Source organism: Cebus imitator, unplaced genomic scaffold (assembly GCF_001604975.1).
Source record: "Cebus imitator isolate Cc_AM_T3 unplaced genomic scaffold, Cebus_imitator-1.0 Scaffold549, whole genome shotgun sequence".
NCBI classification, from domain to species: domain Eukaryota; kingdom Metazoa; phylum Chordata; class Mammalia; order Primates; family Cebidae; genus Cebus; species Cebus imitator.
The window spans coordinates 511,826-534,126 of record NW_016107864.1 but is presented as its reverse complement, the minus strand read 5'-3'; the positions used below and the strand labels follow the sequence as shown (position 1 = coordinate 534,126).

The 22,301-nt window shown below is 38.1% G+C and overlaps 1 protein-coding gene across 1 annotated transcript in view; it reads right to left on the bottom strand.

The window, feature by feature from the left end:
* Positions 1–20,267, bottom strand: part of RAB38 (RAB38, member RAS oncogene family) — a 61,047-nt gene extending 40,780 nt beyond the window's left edge. Inside the window, exon 1 of the mRNA XM_017515416.2 lies at positions 19,320–20,267. Coding sequence (XP_017370905.1) covers positions 19,320–19,521 — 202 coding nt within the window. The 5' untranslated portion in view covers positions 19,522–20,267. The remainder of the gene's footprint in view (positions 1–19,319) is intronic.
* Positions 20,268–22,301: the final 2,034 nt, after the last annotated feature.

Here is a 22,301-nt window from a genome sequence, read left to right as displayed (position 1 = left end):
TTTGGGAGACCAAGGCAGGTGAATCAAGAGATCAGGAGTTCAAGGCTAGTCTGGCCAACATAGTGAAATCCTGTCTCTACTAAAAATACAAAAATTAGCCAGGCATGGTGGAGCATGTCTGTAGACCCAGCTACTCGGGAGGCTGAGGCAGGAATTGCTTGAATCTGGGAGGCGGAGGTTGTAGAGAGCCAAGATTGTGCCACTGCACTGCAGCCTGGGCAACAGAGCGAGACGTTGTCTCAAAAAAAAAAAAAAAAAAAAAATATATATATATATATATATATATATATATATATATATTTCACCAAGCTCATAAGTGAAGGAGATTAATAAAAATCTTTCAAAACAAGCAAGTGCTAAGAAAATCTATAGACCAGCCTTACAAGAAATCCTTATGGGAGTTCTAAATACGGGAATGAAAAAACTATATGGCCACCACAAAAACACACAAGTACAGAGCCCACCAGCCCTATAAAGCAACCACACAATAGAAGCTTTTATTTCAGAACAAAACAGCTTATAACTTCATAAGAGCAAAACCTCACAGATCAATATTAACCTTGAATGTAAATGGTCTAAACTCCTCACTTAAAAGGCACAGAATGGCAAGTTGGAGAGAAAAACACAATCCATCCATATGCTGTCTTCAAGAGATCCATCTCATATACAATGACATTTATAGGCTCAAAGTAAAGGAGTGAAGAAAGATCCAGCACACAAACAGAAAACAAAGAAAATCACAGGTTGCCATTCTTATGTCAGATAAAACACACTTTAAACTGGCAACACTCAAATTGGACCAAGAAGGACATTACATGATAATAAAGGGTTCAATTCTACAAGTCCTAAATATATTATGGACTATAATATATAGTTCAATTATATATATAATTTATAATACATAGTTCAACTAAATATATAGTTCAATTCTAGCTGTCCTAAATATATCATGCATCCAACATTAAAGTAGTCAGATGCATGAAACAAGTACTTCTAGACCTCTGAAAAGACAGACAACCACACAATAATAGTCGGGGACTTTAAAATCCCACTGTCAGTATGAACAAATGATTAGGGCAAAAAACTGACAAATTCTGAACTTGAATTTGACACTTACCAATTGGGCCTAACAGACATCTACAGAATATTCTACCCATCAACTACACAGAATAAACATCTGAACAGAACATATCAATATTGAACACATGCCCAGACATGAAACAAGTTGCAATAAATTTGAAAAAATTGAAAACATATAATCATACTCTTGAACCACAGTGGAATAAAAATAGAAATCAATACCAAGAAGATCTCTCAAAACCACACAATTACATGGAAGTAAAAACAACTTGCTTTTGAATGACTTTTTGATAAACAATGAAATGAAGAAATTTTTTAAAAAAGTTTGAAACACATAAAAACAGAGACAAAGCATACCAAAATCTCTGGGCTGCAGCAAAAGTAGGGTTGTTAAGAGGAAAGTTTATGGTGTTAAATGGATATTTTTAAAAAGTTAGAAAGATCTTAAATAGACAATCTAACATCAGAAAAAAAATTAAAATCAGAGCATAACAGAATGAAACTGAGACCCAAAAATACATACAAAGTATCAATGAAACCAAATGTCAGTTCTTTGAAAAAATGAAGAAGATCAATAGACCACAAGCTAAATTAAGAAAGAAGAAAAGGGAGAAGATCCAAATAAGTTCAATCAGAAATGATAAAGGTGACGTTACAAGTGATTCCACAGAAATACAAAAGATTATCAGAAACTATTATTACCACTTCTTTGCAAACCAACTAGAAATTCTAGAGGAAATGAATAAATTTCTGTAAACACACAATCTGCCAAGATTGAATCAGGAAGGAATTAAAACCCTGAATAGGCCAATAATAACTTCCAAAATTGCATCATTAATAAAAAACCTACCAACCAAAAAAAGTCCCAGGCCAGAAGGGTTCACAACCAAATTCTGCCAGTCATACCAAAAGAAACTTGGTATCAATCCTACTAAAACTTTGAAGAAAATCATGAAGAGTCTCCTCTCTAACACATTCTAGAAAGCCAGCATCACCCTGATACCCAAATCCGACAAAACACAGTGAAAATAGAAAACTACAGGCCAATATCCCTGATGAACATAGACACAAAATTCCTCAACAAAACACTAGCAAACCAAATCTAACACCACAGAAAAAGGTCAATTCACCATGATCAAATAGACTTCATTCCTGGATGCAAGGTTGGTTCAACATATATAAATCAATAAATGTGAAGCACCACACAGACAGAATTAAAAACAAAAACCATATGATCATCTTAATAGACTCAGAAAAAGCTTTTGATAAAATCCAACATCCTTCATGATAAAAAAAAAAACCCTCAAAAAATAGGTATCAAAGAAACACATCTCAACATAATAACAGTGATCTATGACCAACTCACAGTCAACATCATATTGAACAGGCAAAAACTGGAAGCACTCTCCTTGAGAACTGGAACAAGACAATGATGCCCATTCTCATTGTACCTATTCAACATAATACTAGAAATGCTAGCCAGAGTAATCAGGTAAGAGAAAGAAATTTTAAAAATTCCAAATAGGAAAAGAAAATGTCAAACTATCTCTTTTTATGGCCAATACATTCTATACCTAGAAAACCCTAAAGACTCCCTAGAACTATTAATGACTTCAGTAAAATTTCAGGCTTCTAGAACTGATAAATGACTTCAGTAAACTTTCAGGATACAAAACCAATATATAAAAATCAATAGCATTTCTATACACCAATAATGTTCAAGCTAACAGCCAAATCAAGAACACAATCCCATTTACAGTAGCAGAAAAAAATAAAACACCTAGGAATACATTTAACCAAAGGAAGGAGGTAAAAGATCTCTACAAGGAGAACTATAAAACACTACTAAAAACAATCATAGAAGATATAAACAAAGGGAAAAACATTCCAAGCTCATAGATTGGAAGAGTCAATATCCTTAAAATGGCCATACTACCCCCCAAAAATCTACACATTCAATGCTATTCCTATCAACCTACTAACATCATTTTTCATAGAACTAGAAAAAACTATCCTAAAATTCACACGGAATCAAAAACTCCCAATAGCCAAAGTAATACTAAGCAAAAAGAACAAAACCAGAGATACCACATTACTCACCTTCAAACTCTAAGGCTACCTAACCAAAGCAGCACGGTACTATTACAAAAACAGACACATAGACCAATGAAACAGAATAGAGAACCCAGAAATAAAGATGTACAATTACAGCCATCTGATCTTTGACAAAGTTGATAAAACTGAACAGTAAGGAAAGGACATCCTATTCGATAAATGGTGCCAGGGTAGCTGCCTAGCCACATGCAGAAGAATGATACTGGACCCCTATCTTTCACCATACAGAAAAATTAACTCAAGATAGATTAAAGATTTAAATGTAAGATCTCAAACTGGAAGAAACCTAGAAGATAACCTAGAAAATGCCATTCTGGACATCAGCCTTGGAAAATAATTTATGACTAACTCCTCAAAAGCAATTGCAACAAAAACAAAAATTGACAAGTGGAACCCAATTAAAGAGCTTCTGCACAACAAAAGAAACTATCAACAGAGTAAACAATCTATAGAGTGGGAGAAAATTCACAAACTACACATCCAACAGCTGTCTAATATCCACACTCTACAACAAATTTAAATAACTGAACAAGCAGAAAACAAATAACCCCATTAAAAATGGGCAAAAACATGAGTAGACAGTTCTCAAAAAGAAAATATACAGGCAGCCAACAAACATGAAAAAGTATCTCACATCACTAAACACCAGAGAAATGCAAATTAGATACCATCTCACACCAGTCAGAATGGCTATTACTGAAAAGTCACAAAAACAACAGATACTGGCAAGGCTTGGGAGAAAAGAGAATGCTTACACACTTTTGGTGGGAATGAAAATGAGTTCAGCCATCATGGAAAGCAGTTTGAAGATTTCTGCAAGAACTTAAAACAGAACTACTTACTAATCAACCCAGCAATCCCACTCTTTCATATATATCCAAAAGAAAACAAATCATTCTACCAAAAAAACATGTGCACATGCATGTTCATTGCAGTGCTATTCACAATAGCAGAGACATGGAATCAACTTGGTGCTCATCAGTGGACAATATGGTACATATTCATCAAGGAATATTATGCAACCAAAAAAAAAATGAAATCATATCCTCTGCAGAAACATAAATGTAGATCTTTGTAGAAACAAAGATCAGATGGCTATAATTGAACATCTTTATTTCTGGGTTCTCTATTCTGTTTCTTGGTCTACGTGTTTGTTTTTGTAAAAGTATCACGCTGTTTTGGTTAGGTTGCCTTATAGTTTGAGGTGGAGTAATGTGATACCTCTGATTTTGTTCTTTTTGCTCAGTATTACTTTGGCTATGGGGCTTTTTTTTGATTCCATAGGATAGTTTTTCTAGTTCTGTGGAAAATGATGTTGATTGATTGATAGGAATAGCATCATCCTAAGTGAATTAATACAGGAACTGGACAGTAAATACTGCATGTCCTCACTTACAAGTGGGAGCTATACATGACATAACCATGGATATGAAGATAATGACAATAGAAACCAGGAACTACTGGAGTGAGGAGAGAAGAAGGGACAAAGGTTGAAAAACTGTTGGGTGCTATGCTCACTACCTGAGTAAGGGGGTAATTTGTACCCCAAAGCTCATCATCATGCAATATATCTATGTCTATGTTATAAACCTGCATATATATCCCCTTCAATCTATAATAAGAGTTTAGAAAAAAAGGAAAGAAAACCTTTATCTCCATTGGAATCCACTTTCAAAAGGTAAATCTTACTATTACTCTCTGCTGTTTTAGCTATTTAGTGGCTTTTATATGCCCAAGAAAAAGACACCTTCATTGACATGTCATGCAATGTTGTATATCTTTGGTTCTGACCTCTTTTACAAACTCTTCTCTGGTCACTTCCTTCAAAGTGCTCCATGGCCAGGTCCCATTGGATGACCTGTTCTTTTTAAAACACATCCTAAATTACTTTCCAGATGCCCTTGCCTTTCTACATCTTTGTTCCCAAAGCCTGAATTCCCTCCTCATCTCTACTCCCACTCTGTTCAAGAAAATCCTATGCATCCTTCAAATGTGCACTTAAATATTACCACATTTGTGGCATACTTCCCTGTCCTGACAGCTGGAATCACTGAATCTCTTCTTTATGAACCCACAGAATTTTAAAAATTCTACACCACTGACACTGATCATGCTGTGCATTTATGCCTGGATCTCTAACCAAGGCACTGAAAATCCTGGAGAGCAGATTGATCTTATTTTAATATTGCAAAACCGGAGGCTTATTTCTCCACCTTTAGGATACAATAAGAGCTCAAGATTTTATGGTGGAAATAAATTCAAATGAAGGTTCCTTCTTCCTCTAAAATGCATTATTGTATATTCGTGAATTAGTGCTGCATACTGATGAACTTACTCTATACTCAGCTCCTACTTCCAGTAAACAATCGATAGATGTTTATTGGAGGAGAAAATTAACATTATTCCACCAGAGTTATGTGCATATCTGTTGTAATAAGTTTCAGTCTGGATTATTATGCTTTCATGATCATTCTCATTTCTTTAAGACATACTACCTTGGAATCAATTTATTCTATTCCAAATGATACATGTGTTGAGGTCATAGAACAATCAGTAGATCTAAATGTGACACCAACATGTTCTCTATATTTCCAGGAAGTAACAGTGTGGAAAACAGAAAGTAAATATATAATCAACAGTAAATATGGAACTTGCACAATGATTTTAAATTTTAAAAAATCAAACTATAATTGCTGAAATGGTCAAAACTGACATCATAATGGCTTATGCTGGTTTTGAAAACTCAGGGGAAACCCAGATACTGAAATCAGAGTCAGGTTGACATCCTAGTGATAGTGGTTATTTCCAGTTTTTAAGAAAAGGCTATTTGACAGTCTGGCAGTGGTTCAGAAACTCTTTCATCTGTTTTCATGACTTCGACCCATCAAACCAATGACAGAAACATATCAATTAATCACCACTCTTCCAAGTCACCTTGCTGTATATCCTAGAACTCACCTGGTACAATCTTCCTCTACAAAATAACAAGTCGCCCCATAGCTAGAACCAAATTTCTGCAGTCCCTGTGTCAAGAACTGCACTCTACAAAGCAAGCATTCAATAACGTCCTCATGCTGTGTGAAAGAATAATTCTTAATTCCTTACTCCTCTCCCAGTGGATACTTGCAGGCTTACTGTATATTTAAGGTTTTCTATTATATCTGGTATGTTGCATTCATCACTTTCTTTCCACTCCCACTAAAATCACTTTAGTTAGGTTTTTGTCTAATTTCGTCTCATCTAATTTCATTCTTTAACAAAAAAATTAAATCCCTATAATTTTCCAGAATTATAACTAGGAACATATAACTAGAACATACAGGTAGTTAGCTAGTTATGTTCTAATAACTAGAAAAAAAATCCTTGCCTTCATGATGATTACATTCTACCCTCCAACCTCCTGTGGGATTTTTGAGGTTGCACACTTATATCGACAAGTTTAAGGCTAATTTTCAGACTGAGGTCAAGGTTTTGTCCCAACCTATGCCTTGCTAGGCTCTGCTGAGTTCTGCTTGTTACTTCCACGTACTCCCATACCATGGCAAATCCACTCCCACTGAAAGGTACCCTCTTCCTCATCCTTCACATGTACTCTTAAGAGGCTGTTAGTTTATGTTCACAACGGACTTCCAGAATAGAATGGAACTAGTAATACAAGTACTCTTTACACAATGAATACAATTAATATTTATTTCTTATTACCAAGAGGGAACCCCAGCAGGGAAAGGAACAGGCTGAAGAAAACAAAATCTTTACTCTAACTCATTGACTTTTATGCCTATTAAACTTCTGCCATTTTAAGATCCCTTCTGACAAAAATCTGTTCGCAATTCAGAACCACCCAAACTCTTTGAGCAATTTCCTTAGTTCTCACATAAACAATGGCTCTCATTTCACCCTACTGCTAGTCATCATCGCTTACAGGCAAATTTTGTCTCTACTCAGCCAGAAGATAAAGCTAGATGAAGTAAATTGAATTAAGTAAGCTAAAGTAAACAAGAGAATAAGATGGCACAAAAAGTAAATATTGGCTTTATATGTTCATAAATAATTACCTTGCAGAACAAAAGGTAGATGGATTATCATCATCTACTTTTAAAATACATTTTCAAAAGTATTCTCATTAAATGTTGAATGTATACTTAAATTTAAGGCAGTGTATATATATGGGTGTATGTGAAAATGAGTACTAATACAGTAGCACAACAGATTGTTTTATCAGAATAATTTTAGACTGGAGTTTAATGCTCCCAGCTGAAGCAAATAAGTTATGTGGATAGAGATAAAAAGATCATATAGCAATGTAAGTTCCAACAGTGGACAAAGGATGGGAAGGAATGAAACAAGGTCATGGATGAGAAGCTGGAATGAATCAAGGCAGAAGAACTGTCATCTCACGTTTATAACTAAATAAATAAACAACTTAAAAATGTCTCTGAACTGTAAGCTCAAATGTATTATAAAAAAACTATTTGGAATTACTTAGCATTTGAGACAATACCACTCAGTAGCCATTAAATACATTTTTATGAATAACTAACAAGAGATCTTGGGCCCTAAATGTTTCACTCTTAAGGAATTTCCAGATTCCTCTAGCGTTGTAACTCCCAAAATACATGCCAAGGTGCTCTGGGGTGCCATGGTGAACTCACATGGGTGCAACAGGATATTTTAAAATTTCAAGGCAAATACAGTAGTAATCAAGATCCATTAGACACCCCAGGAACCACTGGCTTGAGGTAGTTCACAGTGTTAACACTACATTCCTTTTGATGTCATTGTATCTTTTGGAAACTGGGCTTTGGGAGTTTCTGTGATGAAATGCAAAAATCACGTGAAAACCAAGGTGAAACAGAAAACGAGGGTGGTATGGTGATGGTGTCCACTCCAGCTCAAAGGTTTGAGAGGCTGTTTCATGGCCAACGCCATACTCATGCCTATATTAAACTGTAGTGATTAAAAATAAAACAAATAATTTTAATTTATATGTTCTCTTTTTTTTTCTTACGGCTTTTAAGTTCTTACAACATAACACTTATTAAGTTATTTGGTGCTATTTAATGAACAGGATTGTTAGGTATTGCTTTTGGCCTAGAGGCACAATGAAAAAAATAACACTAAGGATTTGTATGTGGTGAACTGAGAAAGTTTGAGAACTTACGCGATAGCCTCTAGAGTCTAGTGTATTTTTTTTTAAACTTAAGACACACACACCACACAATACATGCATACAGATCCCTCAAATACCATATACATCTTAATTTGTCTTCTGATACCAACAAGCACCACAACTATTTTCAGCTTTAATTTTTAAACTAGAGACTTGTGTCCCTTAGGCACAGTGGTTTTCCTGCCTAAAGCAAAGATGACTGTTAATAAGTCAAACCAAACATATGGTGTCAGCAATGATGCATGCAAAAAACTCAATTCATTCAATTATTAGATCTATCCAAAAGTATACAGGTTAAAAATTAATAAATTACTCTTCTAAAATATAGACTGAGCACCTTCTAAATGCAATATATAACAGCCCAGGAGACGTAAAAACTTTTATGCTGTTTATCATGCATTAGGAAACAGAATAACAAGGCTAGAAAATAGGATTTGCAGTTAGACAAATCTGGTCTGTCCCAGCATGACCTCTTACTATTGGTAAGACTTTCGAAAAGTTTTATGTGCTTGTTAGCTAGTTTATCTATTTTCTGGCCTGTTTATAGTCCTCTCATCTCTGTAATAGGGTTCATAAAAGTGTCCATCAGATAAGCTCATTATGACTGTAAATAAAATAATGCATATGAATGCACAGAACTATGTCTGACACTCAATAATTGGTGGCTATATATAGCATGTTATAGGGAAAATCGTCCTCCCAAAAATAATTTAAATCAATATGTTTCCATCACTCTTCTTAAAAGAGCAGCTTTATGCAAGGCTGATAAACTAATTAAAAATTATATTTCAATAAAAGTGATAAGAAAGAAAAGTTAATATATCAGAACAGCACAAACTGCAAAAAGTAGACTCTTAAACCAAGTTTACTTCAATAGGTTAATGCTGCAGTAAAAATATTTATTGAAAGGCAAATTAGAGTATTTTAATATTATACCTGTCATCTTTTTTCTTAAAGCATATTCTTTGCATCTAATTGCCAGTGCCGTTGTCAAAACTTATTTTTAAAATTGTTGTACATTTCTTATTAAACTAAGTGCTTAAAGTATTATGTTGCCATCATATAGTGTATAAAAATGTATAATTGCTGATTCATTGTAACTATTATTTATTTTTAAATGAAAGTGTAAGAATACTTTCTGATTCAACAAATTTGTTATCAAACTGTTTTCTTATTCTTTTTTCTGCTGTCGCATAAAAATTGTCCCAGTTTGAGTTATAACTGCCAGTAGATGACCAGTCACAAGTGAAGCACTCCTTATTTGCCAGTCTTTGCTTATATTAAAACAACTTACAAATGCTTTATTTTTGTATCTAATCTCTGGTTATTAAAATGTTTATAAAGTTTACTTTTACCACAGAGATGCAATCCATTATGACAAAGGATTGCTTAATAAACTCTGTTTTATAACATTAAAAAAAAGTAGAGATTCAGAGCAAAAAGTAATAAAACATTTGAAACTATTAAGTATCCTTTTCTTAAATTTTCTACCTCTTGCTTCCAAAAGCCTGCCCTTGCTAGGTTCTCCTCCTTCTTGGTGCTTTCTTCTTCGCTACCTCTTTGCTGACTCTATAGTAATTTCATTAAATAATGCAGAAAATAACTAATGGCAGGATTTACTAAAAATCATAAAGGAAATCTGGATAGGTAGAAAATAACTGTGACACAAAGCTTAATCGGAGAAATGCTACAAACAAGGGAAAGAAAAGTTGCATGGGACTCAAGGGAGGAAGAAGTTACTACTGACAGAGAAAACTAGGAAAGTCTCTTTAGAGGAGTTGCCCTTTCAGATGGGTCTTAGACATCAGGTAGGATTTGGATGTGCCCACAAAGGGAAGGATACATGAACCAGCAGGAAGAACAGAACAAAGGATCAGAGGCAATAAGCATGGAAATGAATGAGGAACGGCAAGGAGTGAAATGGTTGAAATTTAGACTTCATCATGGAGGCGGGGAAAAAATGATATTAGAAATGCTATTTGAAGTCAAACTGTGGATGACTTTGGGTGTTCCCAGGGCTACGCCATCATCTCCTCTTCTCCACGGCATGAACTTCCACAGGGCTGGGTATCTTCCCAGTTTGATTGTCTTTATACCTCAGTGCTGAAGACATCACAAAAACACCTAGTGCTGAGAAAATACATTTTTAATTATTCAAGCTTTCTTGGTAATAAGCCAGGAAATCTTGTGTTCTGGTTCTATTTCTACCATTAAGAAGCTCTTTGAGCCTGAGAAATTAGCATTAGTTTTCCCTTCCAGATCAAGCTCGCTCATTGACCTGGTTGGTTGGTTGATGTGATTTTGATGAGTACTCAGGGTTTTAACTCTGTAAAATTACCTTTCAAGAAGTTACTACTTTATATAATATACCCTAAAATCATTAAAAAAAGATGCGGTTTTGCCATTTGAAATCCAAATGAATGACATTTCACTTCAAACTATGGAGACTGTATTTAAGGACCCTCCCCAGTTTTTATTGTTGGAAAAAAATATAGAATGCCTCTTCAAGAAAAGTGGTTGCCATATCTCTCAATTCCAAAATATACTTTTATATATTAATGTTCATAAAGTGATGAAGTCTTTCAATCATGAACAGAAGTCTATTTTTTATTGAAGAAATATTTAGATCAATGATATGTCTTAAGAATTAAGGCACTGATGCAATGATTAACTGTAAAACTTTTTATTGAACAAATACTCCTTGAGTCCCTATCACATGTCCAAATACTATGTTAGGACACAGGGATACACTTTGGAGGAAAAAGACATTCCAATGCAGTAGTAGAAGATTTCTATCTGGAGTAATCGTGGAACTTTACGGGAGCAGAAACAGTCTCCCTGAGTCTCATGGTTTCAGTAGACATTCTGGAGCAGGTGATACTGATACAGTGAAAAGGACCCACAGGAGTTATCTATGTTAAGAAGAGGAATGTGCTTTTAGCCAGAGACAACTGTGTGAGCCACAGCATAAAGAAGGTACTGAGCCACAATAAGATACCTGGAATGTAAAAATCATAGATGTAAGAGATGAGACTGGAATGAATGGCAAATGAATGACAGTCATTATGGCCCTGACTGTCATGCTAAAAAGTTCAGCCTTTAATTCTAAAAATGATGTGGATCCACTGATGGATGCCAAACGAGAATATCAACTGGAGAATAACACCATCATGAGGAGTACCACCACTGTCGATTACAAACTGATGGACAGGGATGGGCACGAGGCAACTGCTGCAATAATTCCGGCAAGTTGTGAAGATGTGGCTATTGAAACAAGGAATGAGATATTTATTTTATAAGGTAGAAAAGACGGAATTTCATTATTACTTGAGAATGGACAATGAAAGGAATGAGAGAATAGAAGTTAAAACCTGAGTTATTTTCAAAGAGTAATTTAAGATCACAAAACTTCTTAGTCAAATTCCCAAACGGTTAAAAAAAAAATGAGTAAAACTCAATTATTAAGAACCCCAGGCTAGAGTCTCAGACTTGACCTTGCCAAGTTGAAGGATATCAGTCTAGTTCATTATCCTAGAAGACAAGGATCTTCCCTTGCTGGAATAAACCTGATTCCCACCCCAGGAGCAACAGGTCCACTGTATCTTTTTGAGAATATACATCCCAGAATCTAAGAAAGTAAAATAAATAAAAAGGCTTCTCAATGGTTTGAAAGCTTTGAAGGAGTCTCCAAAGTGAATCATCAGAAGAGGGAGAGAAAAGATTCTAAGTGTAACTCAAAGCATCTATTCTTAAAAATTTACCAGGTGAGTGATGACTTTAGTGTGAACCTCAATGACTGCTCAATGCCAAACCACTTTTACTAAGTAACAATTATGTACCAAGAGTCATGTTCTACTTATCTCTGGCCCAGCTTCCCCATCTATGAAACTGGAAATAAGAGGACCTATTTGTTAGCATTACTGTGGTATTTAAATTACAAATATCGCTTTGATAAATTGATAAATGTAAGGAATTTTCACTATCACTACTCTTAACATTCAGTTTGGCATATATGACCTTTCCTAATTTGTCTGCTGCCTCCCTCTCATCACCTCCTTCTTCACACATTGTGCTTGTTAGCTAGGTCAGACTACTTGAAGCCCACATGGTATCTTCTTACCTCCATGTTATGGCTAGGGTCAGTCCCCTCGTTGACTTTGTTTTAGCACCTGACACTTTCCCATCAGATCACTTAAGCAGACTAAATAATTATCTCCATGATTATTTTGAAACAAATATCTTTATGCCACACCAGACTCTAAAAGTCCATAAGAGCAAAGATCAACCCATTTTGATCACGCCTAAATCTCTCTGCTTATCACGTGCATTAATAAATTTTCTTAGGCAATACCTTATGCTTCTCGAGTCCTCAAGTTTTAAAACTGCACTTTAAGTAAAATAAACAAAAATATTAAGTAGCACTTGAGCCCTTAACGACAGTTTCTGTGTTCCTCACAAGAAGACCACAGTAAGAGAGACATCTGGTTTCCTTTTGACTTCACTAGCCCTCAAGGACTCCAATCACTTCTTACTTTCAAGGACTTTACAAACCCATTCATCAATTTCTCTATGACTGGGATCTACCTTATTTCTACTTTTCTAATTATCAGTTCCCCAATACCTTATTCTCATCCCCTCCATTGTTCTCATCACAGTGTTACAATCTACAGGCAATGGAAAAGATAGATGTTCTGGGAAGATAAACTTAGCTTGATACACCTGAGAACTGGAGGAGGCAAAGAATAGAGCTAGCTAAGAGGGTGTAACACCAAAACGGCCATGTAAAAAAGTGCTGTCTCTGGTCTGTGGAAGTGGGAAAAGAGAGGCATATTTACTATCTGACTTGGGGACTGGTGACATATGAGGGCCAAAAGAGAAAAGATGGCAGAGGTTTTAAGTATAAATAACTGGGGGTAAGGTATCTAGAATGTCCAGTGAATGTGGAAAAATGCCTAAGTTAGAAATACAAATAGCATAGTTTACTATTTATCATTAAGTGGGGCAAATGTGGATACATTGTATTTCTTTTTTGTGGTTTTTCTTTTCTATCTATCTTCCAGCTTTGCTACATTGAGCACATATCACTGTACTAATAGAAAAAAACAATTCTGTTTTCAAGTAAATTTTGTTATGGATATACTCACCTGCAGTGTAGTAAGATATTGTACAGGAGATGTTCAGCAGGAAGATGGAATTGTACACCTGAAGCTCATGAGTAGTCAAGGGTATAGGCATAGTTTCAAAGTCATCTGCATAAAGGTTAAAGCCCTGGGAATGCATGAGATCCTCAAGGGAAGGAGCCTGAATTAGAGGGCCAGAGGATGAAATTGTGTCTCATGCTGTGCAATGCTGACACACTCACAGGGAATGACTGGTGCTACATAAGAGCACGGGAAAGATCACACCAGCCCTGAGGCTTCATCCAGCCTCAGATTTAGTCTCAAGAGAATTGGAGGATGTGGTGTGGACAAGATCTCTGCACCACGAGAGTGTTTTGAAGTTACATCTGTCAATGTTCTTTACCTACTGTTACAGTGGTTTGTTTTTGTGTCATCATGCTGATGAAACTGGGATCAAGAATCAAGTCTTATTACTATTCTTCCTTGGTTTCCCCTCACTAAGTACTTTCACATACCAGGCACTCTTTATATACGTACATATATTTGCTGAAGAGAGCAATCACACATATAGAGCTACTTCTTCCTATCCCCTCCACTCTCAGACGCCTTAGCTTTCCTTGGTCAGGCTGCTACTTGCTTTTCTATTGGACCAGTCCTCTAAAACCCAGATGACATGACATGTTCTGCCTTGAGGTGCCTTCTCCACATATCCCTCATTACCACTTTGAAAGTTCACCATTTTTGTCCAATGTACACATTATTTACCTGTAAGCACAGAATATGTTATTGTACTTTGCATTTAGAAAATCTGTCATTAGCTAGGCTAGAAACAAGGCAATAAACTGCCCAGTGGAGCATGACTCAGACTCAACATGCATTTTGGGGGGCTTTTGACACACTCATCACCAAATTTAGCTCTATCTACATTCCTAGACCTATTATCTTGACATTTAAGAGTCGTCTTGTAAAACTCCTTGGAGAAATACAGTCTTTTAGAAATAGGTACTGAAGAGATAGTCAAATCCAAATCCTATCTTCAGTTGAATTTCACAACCTGAAAGCACTTTACAAACTCTAAAAACATACCACTGTGACCCAAATAAGTGTCAGAGTTGCTGGTGTGAAGAGTTAGTTACCCAAGGACTCCAGACACAGGGCCCGGACTGCCTTCATCCTGTTACTTTGTCTGTGGGACAGTTAACGTATTCCTGTGCTGTCTTGTCACATGGCTTGAGGGGGTAAGTTAGTATAGATGTGCCTTGAGTGGAAGTATTTGTCTTACAGGGTAGACCTTATTTGAAGTATTTAGAGGCATTTGTTATTTAGCAGAGCTCTGCAGTGAAACTTTTACATGGTAAAGAAACACTCTCTAAATTGTCTGCCAACTTAATTTATTTTCTACTATCGCAATATAAAACTAGAGTTTGGTTTTCTGATTACCAACAGACTGGGTTATCTCACTCAAATCAGTAAGCTGAAGCTGAACAGACCGGCTGTTCCTGTTCTCCTCTGCCACTTATGATCTCAGGTAAGTCTCTTACCTCTAACATTTTTTATCTTTGTTTTAAATAAAAAGTGGGTTTAGCACCATCTGCTTGTGTACACCTTTAGCAATGCTGGGAAGATCAAGTGGAAAAATGTACATGAAAATAGTCTGTAATAATAACAATTACAAAAACAAGAATAATATCTAACACTCATTCAGCATTTATTATGTGTCAGGCACAGCTTTTTATAAATTAATTCATTTAATTCTTCTAAAAATGCCAGATGTAGGTGATGGGGAGGAAGGCAGCAAATCACACCGCCACGTGTGTTCCTATGCAACAATTTTGCATGTTCTTCACATGTACCCCAAAACCTAAAATGCAATAAAATAAATAAATGGGAAAAAAAAATTCTAAGATACAGATATTGTTATCCCCATTTTACAGACAGAAAAATCAAGGCACAGAGGCTAAGTAACTCACACAAGTCACAAAGCTAGTAAGTAAAGATGCTGGAATAAATGACCATGTGCTACCTATACCCTGAGCATAGTGATAATATAACATTTTGCTTACAGAGACCACAAAAGAGTTTCTAAGTATCACAGGAAAATTAAATAATCATCATTTCATAGATGAGGCAATTGAGGTTCAGCAAGGTTTCACACTTTGCCCAATTATATTTTCAGAATACCTATAATTTAGAATATATTTAAGTTATGTCTGAAGTACTGTGTTTTTAAATTGAGTAAAGTAGAGCAAATCTGTTGAAAACAGATTCAATGGTCAATTTTAAATTTAATGGCCTAACCAGTTACTACACTGTGAACTTATAGATTAAATATGCCTGGACAGTTATAAGAATAAGGGTTTAAGAAATATTAGCAACTATCCCTATAAATGTCCCAATGCCTGCATCAGAGTCCCATAGCACAGCAAGAGTTCTAGACAAAATAGTATAGTTTTTTTTTGCAAATGCGTATGAACAATTATAGTCACTGGATTTGGAGGGTAATAAAAAAGTTGAGTCTCAAATGTGAACTTTTTGTTTTCCTTTTCCCTAATTGACCTATTAATTAAAAAAAAAAACTTATACATTCACATCCTAATCAAGATCAAATTTTCAGAAATAGGTTTTTATTCATTTCTTTTTCTGTACACACAAGTGATACTTACTAATATCAGAAATCCAGTTAGAAATAGAAAGGAGAAGGCAAGGTTAACCCACCTACTAATGAAACAACACCTTTAAAAAGGAAGAAGGCATAATCCCTGTGGGCCAGCTGTGTGCCAGGCACTCACAGGCCAGCAAGTACAGACAACATGGCTTGATTCTGAGTCAAACAGAACTGGGTCAAATCTGGCTCTTCTATTAGCTGGGTGGCCTCAGGCAAATTACTTCATTTCTCTGACTCTATCAAGAGCCTCTGAACACACAGAGGACCCAGCTGACCCTCTGGGGTGAAATCACTGGAATCCAGGCCAACTGCTATCCCCACGGGGTTTGATGGGATTTATCACCTTGTTTCAAGGTCTATTTCACAAGACCCTAGACTTTTTGAAGTCTTTCAAGACCATACTGGCCAATCTACATGGCTACAAGAGATATATCATAGGAATTTAGTGGATAAATAGGGCTCTATTCGGCACTGAACCAAATGAACATCAAGAGTCTAGCTGAGCCAATATTTCCTAATAAAAGGCATATATGATATCCTATCAGAACAGTACAGTCTCTCTCTATCTTATTGAACACCCACAACCTTCTCAAAGCAAGCCCCACTAACCTCCACTACTTGTTCTCTCCAGACACACACCAGAGTTGAACACTAGGGAGGGAGAGATGCATTCTTATCTGTGGACAGACAGGCTGTGATTTAAAGGTATTATAAGGTAGGTACACCTGGCTGACTGGAGTCTGAGTGGGCAGTTGAGGCTGGATTTCACATGAACTCATAACCCATAGGGCTCCCTATGAAGCTTAAACCATGAAAAGTGGAGCACATGCATGCACCAACCATTTCCCACAGTGGCCTGGCTTTCACCCAATTCACTGTGCCTGTTGTCCAACCTGTAATTCAGCTGATAGGGCTTTTGGGCTTGAGGCTGCTAAAGACAGGTTACCACTAAGCATTAGACCTCTGGGAAAAACAAGCTCCTCTACTGAGATGTTGAGCATAACACCATCACCACAGTATCTGTAGAATGAACGTCCCAAGACTCCAGATTTCTAATTTATACAGACTTCTGTGACTATAGCCTCCACAGCAACTTCAGTCTACAAACACGGCTACCAAAGTGCTTTCAAGCTTGAAAGTTAAACTGCTCCTGAAAGTATGCTGTAAAATAGCAAAGCTGAAAATGGTGATAACCTGGGGACAAAATATATTGTCATATTGGAATCATTAGGAATTAATAATCCCTTGTATATCATATCGTTCTTGCCTAGCATTTATACGGGCTCAAAAACTGGTAGCTAGTGTAACAGTAATCCTTGCAGATTTCTTAGGAACAGGCATGATCATCTTCAGCTAACACTGTTGGTTGCTTATCTGTCATTTATTAAGACAAAGCATTCTCCCTGTTTACAAGTAAGGAAACTAAAACGAGGAGGTTAGAGAACTTACCTAAGATCACCTGCTACATATGGAGTAAAATAAGGATCCAGATGGAGGCAGTTCAACTCTGGAATTTGGGCAATTAATCACTACACCCTTCCATCTCCTCTGTTTATATGAGGAGACATAATCCACAGACATAGAACTTGTCTGCTGTCATACTGTTACTTGGATTATACATAAAAGTCCAAATTACAGCTACATCCCCTTTTAAACAGCAAGCTATTTCTAAATCTGAATCCTGAAGATTTTCATGCAGCCAGAAGAGTTTTCAGACATTATGACACACAGTAACAAAGTACACAGACACAGAATTTCTGTAGATGAAAAGCCCCATCCAACAGTAGCTGATAACATCTCCTGGTCTCTGATAACCTGCTTGCTACTAGAGCAGATGAAAATGACTCCAAATGCATGAATCTGCTCATCTGTTTACTTGCAAAAAGAATAAGGCTCATGATTAAAAAGGCATGACAGTCCCCACACCACAAATGCCCTTTCAAAAATTTTCCACATTTGTTCTGGCTTCAAGCCATTATAAAGTGTTTCCAATTAGACGTATCAGTTAAAATGAACCCATTTTCTGAAACAGAAGTGGGTAGTTTGGGTCTAGTACTTATAAAGCATGGTTCCTGGTGTCACAGACCATGAAACAGACATGAAATAAGACTGTTTGAAGTTATTCCCACGGAGAATCCCAGATCTTTAAACTTCTGAGCAAGAAGATCCCTGACCCTTGCCCAACTCCTTTCCACTTAATAGTGATGCAACTGAGCTGAAGAGACTTGTCCAAAGTCACTAAGCAGGTTAGTTAGTGGTAGGACTAAAATCTATAATGAGGAGTTGGTCATGCCCAGATTGCAAACAGCCTAGTCCAAGGATTCACACTTAACTTCTGGTACAAACCTGTGGAGTCAAATTCTGATTCTGAATATTGTAAAAACAAACAAAAAACCTCTCATTTTCCAGATCTCTCAATGAAAACTTTAGGGCCAAATAAAGAAATCATAAAGCTATCATAGACCCTTACATAAAAATGGCTTAAAAAATATATACACAACCTCGTTTTGATAGAAGACAGAGAACCAGAGAGATAGAAATACAGAAAGAGAAGGAGAAACAATACTTTGCCTCTGACATATACACACAAAAGTACTTGGCTTCTTGAAAGGGGGGAAAAAATCTCAAACTCCTTTGTCTTCAGGGCAGAGAGAAAGGTGACAAAATTTGGAACAAAGTGAGAGACTGAAGACAAGAATGTTTAAACTCCAGCTAGCCTGGAACTATTCCCGTTTCCTCTATGAACCAGCCTAGGGGCTTCCCCTCGGTTGGCCCCTGCACGGAAGGACGTGCATGACACCCGGCTGCGTCATTGGCAGAAATGCCCGCGCCCAGAAAACGAGCTGGAGTGGAGAACAAAATGCAATTGCGGACAATCTCCCTCTGGTTCCCCTGGGGAGGCCTGCTCTGGGCGGAGAGATCCCAGGGGAATGTGCGGGAAGGAGCTAAAGCAATAGCCCCAAAGCGCCAGGGAATGCACTTGAAGTTTCAGCTGGGGCGAGAAACGTTTTTCTTTTCTTTGAAACTAAGTTTCCAACCCACCAGGAAAAATTTCCTCGCGACCTGGTGACTTCGATCTCACGCTTGGCCACAAGCCGCTGCCTCGAGACTGGAAACTGGCCGCGAGGCGCTCTCACCGGGTGCCCTGACCCCCTCCCGGAGCGCTCACCTGCGATATCCCACAGCTGCAGGCGGACCACGGTCTCCGGGTCCCAGTGGAGCACCTTCAGCGCGAAGTCCACGCCGATGGTGGCCCGGTAGTGCGAGGAGAAGTTCTGGTGCACGTAGCGCTTGATGATGCTGGTCTTCCCCACGCCCAGGTCGCCAATCACCAGCAACTTGTACAGGTGCTCCTTGTGCGGGGCCTGCATCCTGGCGGGCGGCCCGCCGTGCCGAGCCTGCCCAGGGAAGCGCAGCCCGGGTGCGGCGCACGAGAGAGACTCGGGGAGCGCTAGCGTGGGTGCAAAGGAGAGGCGGCGGCGGCTGGGCGGGGGCCGGGGGCGGAACTCCTCCCCTAGGGGTTAATCCTCCTTCCTACTCCGCGCTCTTGGAGAGGGGAGGAGACAGGAGCGAGTCCCGGGACTGGCAGCTCAAAGGGGCTCGCGTGTAGTTGCCTGTTGCAGCACTTACTTGTCCAGCGCTTTAGAGTTTCCGAAGAGCTGTTTTCGCCTGTGATCCTGGTCACAAGCTTGTGAGGTGTGGATCTTATTTTCCACGTTTTGCCTGCAGAGAAAGCTGACCGTGAAGTACTCTGCGGGAGATGGCCGGTGAAAGGCCCCGCTGAACCCAAGTATGAAGTCACAGGGCTCCCAACCACCCCACACTGTAGACAGAAAATGCAGGATCAGGAAGCCTAAGACTGGCTGGGTGCCCTGGTTCCTGCGTGCCCTGGTTTTTTAGTCGAGGGACCATAAGTAAGTCATTTGAGCTCCCCCAGCCTGTTCTTTCTCAATGAATGGCAATGCTGACCTCTCAGCAGCTTGGAGGTTTGATCACTGAGCACCTTCACATGCTTTCAACTGGTAATCAGTTAACAAGGAGGACGATTGGGCTGAAAAGGCCAAAGGCACTTGTGACTTTCAGCCTCTTCTCATACCCTAAAAAGTCAGCTGCACAGAGACAATTTTAACAATCCATCAGATTATTACAAATAATAATGACAAACATTTATTGAGCACTTGCTATATGCCAGAGGGTTTAAAAATGATGTCTTTTAATCATCCCAGCTGTCTTAATGATAGATACCATTTTTCCTCCTGTTTTACAAATGAGGACGCTAAGGGCTAGACATTTTAAATAATGTACCCACAGTCAAATGGTTAAGAAAAAAGCCAAATTCAAACTTGGTCTTTAGGTTGCCAGAGTTTTTTTTTTGTTTTTTTTTTGTTTTGTTTTGTTTTTTCATTCATTTGATCAATACACATTGAGTACCTACCATGCACCATGCACAGTTCTGTGTCCTTGGGATGATACAGAAATTGGAATGCAGACGATGACCACTGGCCTCAAAACAATTTACTTTCTCATGGGTGGAGACAGACAAGACAAACAAATGAAGTACAATTTGCAATATATTAGTTGGTAACAAAATAAGGCAGGAAAGGGGATGTGACGAGATTGTATGGGGTTTGGCCTTTAGAGAGGGTGCCAGGGAAGGTCTCAGTAAGGAGACAATTTAGTAAAGACATAAAGAAAATGAGAAATTGGACATTCAGGCGTAGGGGGTGAACAGTTTATACCAAAAGGAGCTATTTTATACCTGAATGTGCTGTGAATGGAGCTTGGTCCACGTTCTATCATTTTATCTTCTCAATTGCTTTATGAAGTGGTTTATTTTTCTTCAATTTATAAATAAGGAAACCAGGATTAAAAGCAGCTTTCTCAAGGGCACACATAACTAGTAAGTGTTATCAGTGAGACTCAAACACAGGCCTGTGTGAAAGGAAGAAGGGAGGTTTGACAAGGCCATTGTCTTTCTGCTTCCCTCTTCTTGCCTGACACACCCTAAACTTTAGCCTCCACGCGCCCGGAGCAAGCAGAGGGATGCCCTAGGTGTGTGACTGGGATAAGTCACATAACCTCTCTGAGCCTTGATTTCTACATCAACAAAAGAGAGTGATAATACCTGCTTTATAAAGTTGTTGATAGGCCGGGAGCGGGGGTTCACGCCTGTAATCTGAGCACTTTGGGAGGCTGAGGCTGACGGATCACTTGAGGTCAGGAGTTCGATACCAGCCTGGCCAACATGATGAAACCCCGTCTCTACTAAGAATACAAAAATAGCTAGGTGTGGCAGTGGGCCCTATAATCCCAGCTACTTGGGATTCTGAGGCAGGAGAATCACTTGAACCCAGGAGGCAGAGGTTGCAGTGAGCCGAAATCACACCATTGTACTCCAGCCTGGTCAACAGCAAGAATCTATCTCAAAAAAATTAAAAAAATAAAAAATAAAAATAAATAAATAAAAATAAAGTTCATTGATAAAACGTCAGGTCCATAGTAGGTGGTAAATAAATAGTAGCTATTAATATGAAATGATGGGTAAGCTTTAAATTCTCTCCACAAGTGCTGTGCTGTGCAGCTTCATCTTTCCTCAGAGAGTAACTCAGAAGCTTTGCTCAGAATGAACACTAAGTGATGGTGTGTAGAACTGCACACGTTTGTGTTTTATTGAAATGCTTAGCTGGGTAGGCCTAATTTACTGGTTTCCACCCACACAGGGACACACCAAGCAGGTTATATCTAACAAGTGAGACAGATATTCCACCTGCGTAAAGCATTAGCCAACACTGTCACCTCACTTCCCCGGGAGGAATTCGGGAGCCCAAGATGCTTAAGCCATTCTAAATGCCTGCAGAATTAGGGAGGATGACAAAATGAGGCCTTTGCCAGCTCTAAAATCCTAGGTCTGTACATCTGACAGACAGGTTTTGTCTGGACAATGAGCTGCTGGGCTAGAAACAAGGCAGGAGTTTGAGACATCTTGTGGGCCAGCCCTCGGTGTTAAAGGCAGCCCAACTTTCTCAATGGCCCAGACTGTTTTCCCAGGCCTGGTCCAGGCAGAGTCATCCTCACCCTTATCTGGTGTCCTCTTTTGATCAACAGTGTATTGCCACATCAGACATTTAGACTTATGACAAAGGACAGGCAG